Source organism: Etheostoma cragini, unplaced genomic scaffold, assembly GCF_013103735.1.
Source record: "Etheostoma cragini isolate CJK2018 unplaced genomic scaffold, CSU_Ecrag_1.0 ScbMSFa_1432, whole genome shotgun sequence".
Lineage (NCBI taxonomy): Eukaryota > Metazoa > Chordata > Actinopteri > Perciformes > Percidae > Etheostoma > Etheostoma cragini.
In genome coordinates, this window is record NW_023265488.1 from 1243 (window position 1) to 6763 (window position 5521).

Consider the following 5521-nt stretch of genomic DNA (forward strand, 5'->3'; position numbering starts at 1 on the left):
ATATATATATATATATATATATATATATATATATATATATATTCATTGAACACATACATGTCTAGATATACATGAACACATACAGTACATGTGTACATTTACATGAAAACATACATGATACATATATATGAACACATACATGTGTACATATACATGAGCACATACTGTACATGTGTATATACACATGAACACATGTATATGTAGACGCTGCTGCAGCACTACGCCGCTGGTTTATTAACAGCTTATTAACAGCTTGTAAACAGCTTATGAACAGCTCATTAACAGTTTATTAAAAGTTTATGAACAGCTTATTAACAGCTTATTAACAGCTTGTGAACAGCTTATTAACGGTTTATTAAAAGTTTATGAACAGCTTATTAACAGCTTGTGAACAGCTTATTAACAGCTTGTGAACAGCTTATTAACGGTTTATTAACAGGTTATTAACAGGTTATTAACAGTTTATTAACAGCCTGTCTCCCGTGCAGCGGCGCCGTGCTGTGCGTCACCATGAGCTCCAGTGGCGAGCAGTGCTTCAGCGGCGGCGTGGACGCCACCATCCAGAGCTGGAACACCCCCAATCCCAACATCGACCCCTACGACTCATATGGTACGTCCCGGCAGAGGTGTAGTGGCATGACAGCTGACAATGGACGCTGACAATTAATGGGTGGATTATTTTCTGGATGAATGGATTGCCGTAATTACTCAAATAAAAACCGGTAGTCAATTAAAAGCGGACCTCTGATTCATGTTTACCGTAATGTACATTATAATGCGCATTTAAGTTTACCGTAATGTGCATTATATTGTGCATTTAAGTTTACCGTAATGTACATTATAATGTGCATTCAATTTTACCGTAATGTACATTTCTACCAATTTATTTTAACACATTTAACAATATATTCATGCTTTTTTTCCACATTTTGTGTTTCTGGGTTACGGTTCTCATGTGAAGTATTATTGTCCTACTGGTATTTTAGTTACTCAGCCAAGTGTAGTGTGTAGTAACATACAGGCGCCAATAGGTGACAGTAGCTACATTGGATGTAACACGGGTCTCATTTAGTGCTAGTGATGGACTTTGTCGCCCTTTTGGCTGTCGTGTGGGGATATTTTGCAAATGTTTTAATTTGGTGTTGGTGGCACAGTGGACATGTCACGTGCCTTTAGTTCGGGAGATCTGGGTTCAATTCCCACTGTGATACATCAGCCAATGTGTCCCTGAGCAAGGCACTTAACCCCTAGTTGCTCCAGAGGCGTGTAACCTGTGACACATATAGCAATTGTAAGTCACTTTGGAGAAACGCGTCAGGTAAATGACATGTGTAGAGGGTTACCCTTTACTAAAAAAGTAAAATAAAACAGTTCATTGAAAACAATTATACTTCTCAAACAGATGGAATTAGAAATAAAGGCCTGGTACCTTCTGCGGTTCTGGTAAATAAAGGCCCCGGCTTTTATTAGAGGAATTACGGTAGTTTTTTGGTTTCTAAAATGTCAGAAAATTGTGAAAAATGTGGATCGGTTCTTCCCAAAAAGCCCAGGATGACGTCAATAAATGCATAGTCATAATTCACGAGTGCTTGGGTTCATTTTAAAAAGTTGTTGCTTTTTTGGGACGTTTTTTTACATGTTTTCAATGTTTTTGTGTTTTTTGTGTGTGTGTGTGTGTATGTGTGTCTGTGTGTGTGTGTGTGTGTGTGTGTGTGTGTGTGTGTGTATGTGTGTGTGTGTCCTGGTTCTGCAGAGCCCTCCGTCCTGCGGGGGGCGCTGTGCGGTCACACAGACTCGGTGTGGGGTCTGGTCTACAGCTCGGCCCACCAGCGCCTCCTGTCCTGCTCCGCCGACGGGACGGTCCGGCTGTGGGACGCCGCCGGCACCTCGCCGTCTCTCGCCGTCTTCAACCACCGAGGAGGTGAGACGCTCGGCAGGGAGAACCAGCAGGGTTTCTGAAGTACTCAGATCCTTTACTTCTGTAAAAGTACTAATACCACACTGTAAAATACTCTGTTAATAAGTATTAAAAGTAATAATCTAATAGTAAAAGTCTGTAGGTAATAAATGTAGTTAAAGGGTTAAAGGTCCCCTGACATGGTGTCTTTGGATGCTTTATATAGACCTTAGTGGTCCCTTATACTGTATCTGAAGTCTCTTTATATAGACCTTAGTGGTCCCTAATACTGTATCTGAAGTCTCTTTATATAGACCTTAGTGGTCCCTAATACTGTATCTGGAGTATCTTTAATATATGTGTGTGTGTGTGTGTGTGTGTGTGTGTGTGTGTGTGTGTGTGTGTGTGTGTCTCTCTCTTTTAGAGCTAGGAGTGCCGACCTCGGTGGACCTGGTGCGGAGCGAGTCTGATCACATGGTGGCGTCTTTCAGCAGCGGACACATCGGACTCTTCAACATGGAGACGCAGCAGCTGGTCCTGAAGCTGGACTCCGCCAGGCCGCCAGGTACCTTAACTCAAACAGCCAATCACAAGATAGCACCAGGCACCGGGCCTCTCACCGGGGGCCCTGGGACGTAAAAACATAATTTACTGCAACAATACTATGGTTAGTGTGGACTTAACTAACTAACCCAGAACCAGGATCTGTCGTAGAGCCGGACATCGATAGAACTCATTTAGGATTAAACTACTTTAAAAGTATTATTGATTAAAGACGGCAAAACAGGGACAAAAATGTCAGAAAGGGTAAAAAAGGACAGAAAAAGTGTTAAAAAAAAGGGTAAAAAAATGTCAAAGGGTTAAAAAAAAAAAAAAAGGGCAGTCAATGTGTAAAAAATTGACAATAATGTCAGAAAAAAGGGACAAAAAGAAGAGCGGTCGGTGGGAAGACCACCCAAGGGTGGAAGGATCAGGCATTGTTCTTTATTGTTATTATTGTGAAAGAAGTTGTGTCTCAGCATCAAGATCATTGGTTCCTACTGAACACCTATAGAAACACCTATAGAACCCTATACAAGCACCTATAGAACCCTATAGAAACACCTATAGAACTCTATAGAAACACACATAGGACCCTATACAAACACCTATAGAACTCTATAGAAACACCTATAGAACCCTATAGAAACACATATAGGACCCTATACAAACACATATAGGACCCTATACAAACACCCATATGACCCTATACAAACACCTATAGAACTCTATACAAACACCTATAGGACCCTATAGAAACACCTATAGAACCCTATAGAAACACCTATAGAACTCTATAGAAACACACATAGGACCCTATACAAACACCTATAGGACCCTATAGAAACACCTATAGAACTCTATAGAAACACCTATAGAACTCTATAGAAACACACATAGGACCCTATACAAACACCTATAGGACCCTATACAAACACCTATAGAACTCTATAGAAACACCTATAGGACCCTATACAAACACCTATAGAACTCTATAGAAACACCTATAGAACTCTATACAAACACCTATAGGACCCTATACAAACACACATAGGACCCTATACAAACACCTATAGGACCCTATACAAACACCTATAGGACCCTGTGGAAACCCCTATAGAACCCTATGGAAACCTTTAGAAACGCCTATAGAACCCTATACATACACCTATAGAACCCCATAGAAGCACCTTACAGTTATATGGGAGAGAGAGAGACAGACAGACAGACAGACACAGAGAGAGAGAGAGAGAGAGAGAGAGAGAGAGAGAGAGGGGTTATAGTGTTCCAGCATCATGAGAGGACACCGTCTCGTCATCAGCTGTTTACGTCCTGTTGTCCCGCCTCCACAGACGCTCCCTGCAGGATCAACAGAGTCCTGAGTCACCCCACGCTGCCCGTCACCATCACCGCCCAGGAGGACCGCCACATCCAGTTCTTCGACAACAACACAGGTAACACGCCAGTCGCTGATTGGTCGCATTTAAAGGGACACACCAGCTGCTGATTGGGTCGCATTGGTTGGCAGTGTCCAGGAGGTGACGGGGACTTGAACCAGCGGCCCTCTGGTTCCCAACCCCCCATGTTATCTATGTTTTTGGTGTGAAAGGGGCTAATAATAATAATAATAATAATTGTGTGTTTGAAGGTAACGTGATCCACTCGATGGTCGCCCACCTGGACTCGGTCACGTGTCTCGCCGTGGATCCAAACGGACTCTACCTCATGTCTGGAAGTGAGTCTTCAGCCGCACGTCTGTCCGACAAACCAGAAATATCTAATATTTAATGTACAGTATATTAGAGCCCAACAATACCCTATAGTAGCGGATATTAAGCATTTCCCGATCTATCGGTATCAGCATTTATATTGGCTGATTTTTATTTTTTATTTTATTTTTTAAAATATTCATTCAACCGAATTATTGATAATGACGAATAAATGATTCTGTTTCCCTCTCTCCTCCTCTCTCCCTCTCCTCCTGCCCCTCCCTCCCCCTCAGGTCACGACTGCTCCATCCGCCTGTGGAACATGGAGACCAAGACCTGCATCCAGGAGTTCACGGCCCACCGTAAGAAGTCAGAGGAGTCGATCCATGATGTGGCGTTCCACCCGACCAAGAGCTACATCGGCAGCGCCGGCGCCGACGCACTCGCCAAGGTCTTCGTATGACCGCCAGGGGTTCCTGGGTCCTGGGTCCTTGGGTCCTGGGTCCTTGGGTCCTGGGTCCTTGGGTCCTGGGTCCTGGGTCCTGGGTCCTAGGTCCTGAGTGCTGGGTCCTTGGGTCCTGGGTCCTTGGGTCCTGGGTCCTAGGTCCTGAGTGCTGGGCCCTGGGTCTTGGGTCGGGACAGACGTGGAAGCAGAAGACCAACGGGGACGGCATGAACGAGGACTGCTCCTTTAAGATTCACCCTCTCACCCCCCCACTTTCCTTCGGACTTGGGCTGGCCCGGGTCCCGGAACGCAGCAACTCTCAGCACGTGTTTTTAGGCCACGTAAAATCTCTCCCGCCCCCCCCCCACGCCCCCTTACGCTCCAATTAAGAGACATCCGTCAGTGTTGTTGTTCATGATGAGAAGCTTTGTTTCTTTACGGCATCTCTCATTCGCCAGGCGTTCAGGAGAATCAGAAGATCAACGTTTTCCTCTTTTTATCAGGAGATGCAATTATGATTTTTTTTATTTTATTTAAAGCATCACAAATCGCCTCATCTATGACTCGAGAAAGTCTCAAAAAAAGAGAATGTCCCCTCGAGATGACATCACGCTCTGCACACGGCTCTGTGGATTGTTGTTGTTGTGTTTTTGTATTTTTATTATTTAATTTTTTGAAACCTGTTTTAAGTCGTCGGCTGGATTCTGAAGGAGACTTTCCTTTCTAATCAGGACAGAGTTTTTACGTCCCCGTAAACGCCACATGTTGTCACGGTTACAGAGACTCTGTTTTGATTTGATTGATGTGTTTGGATCTCTATAGATCCCCCTAGAGGTTTCTCTATAGATCCCCCCTACAGGTTTCTCTATAGATCCCCCCTACAGGTTTCTCTATAGATCCCGCCTACAGGTTTCTCTATAGATCCCGCCT

The 5521-nt window shown here is 43.9% G+C and overlaps 1 protein-coding gene across 1 annotated transcript in view; it reads left to right on the plus strand.

Moving 5' to 3' along the window:
• The window catches only part of LOC117939911 (striatin-like), a gene marked incomplete at its 5' end in the record, with an annotated part of 6138 nt that extends 1238 nt beyond the window's left edge, over positions 1 to 4900 (plus strand). The window contains 7 exons of the mRNA XM_034865321.1: positions 489 to 610; positions 1754 to 1921; positions 2322 to 2462; positions 3790 to 3891; positions 4086 to 4172; positions 4440 to 4695; positions 4761 to 4900. Of these exons, the coding sequence (XP_034721212.1) occupies positions 489 to 610; positions 1754 to 1921; positions 2322 to 2462; positions 3790 to 3891; positions 4086 to 4172; positions 4440 to 4609 (790 nt within the window). The remainder of the gene's footprint in view (positions 1 to 488; positions 611 to 1753; positions 1922 to 2321; positions 2463 to 3789; positions 3892 to 4085; positions 4173 to 4439; positions 4696 to 4760) is intronic.
• Positions 4901 to 5521: the final 621 nt, after the last annotated feature.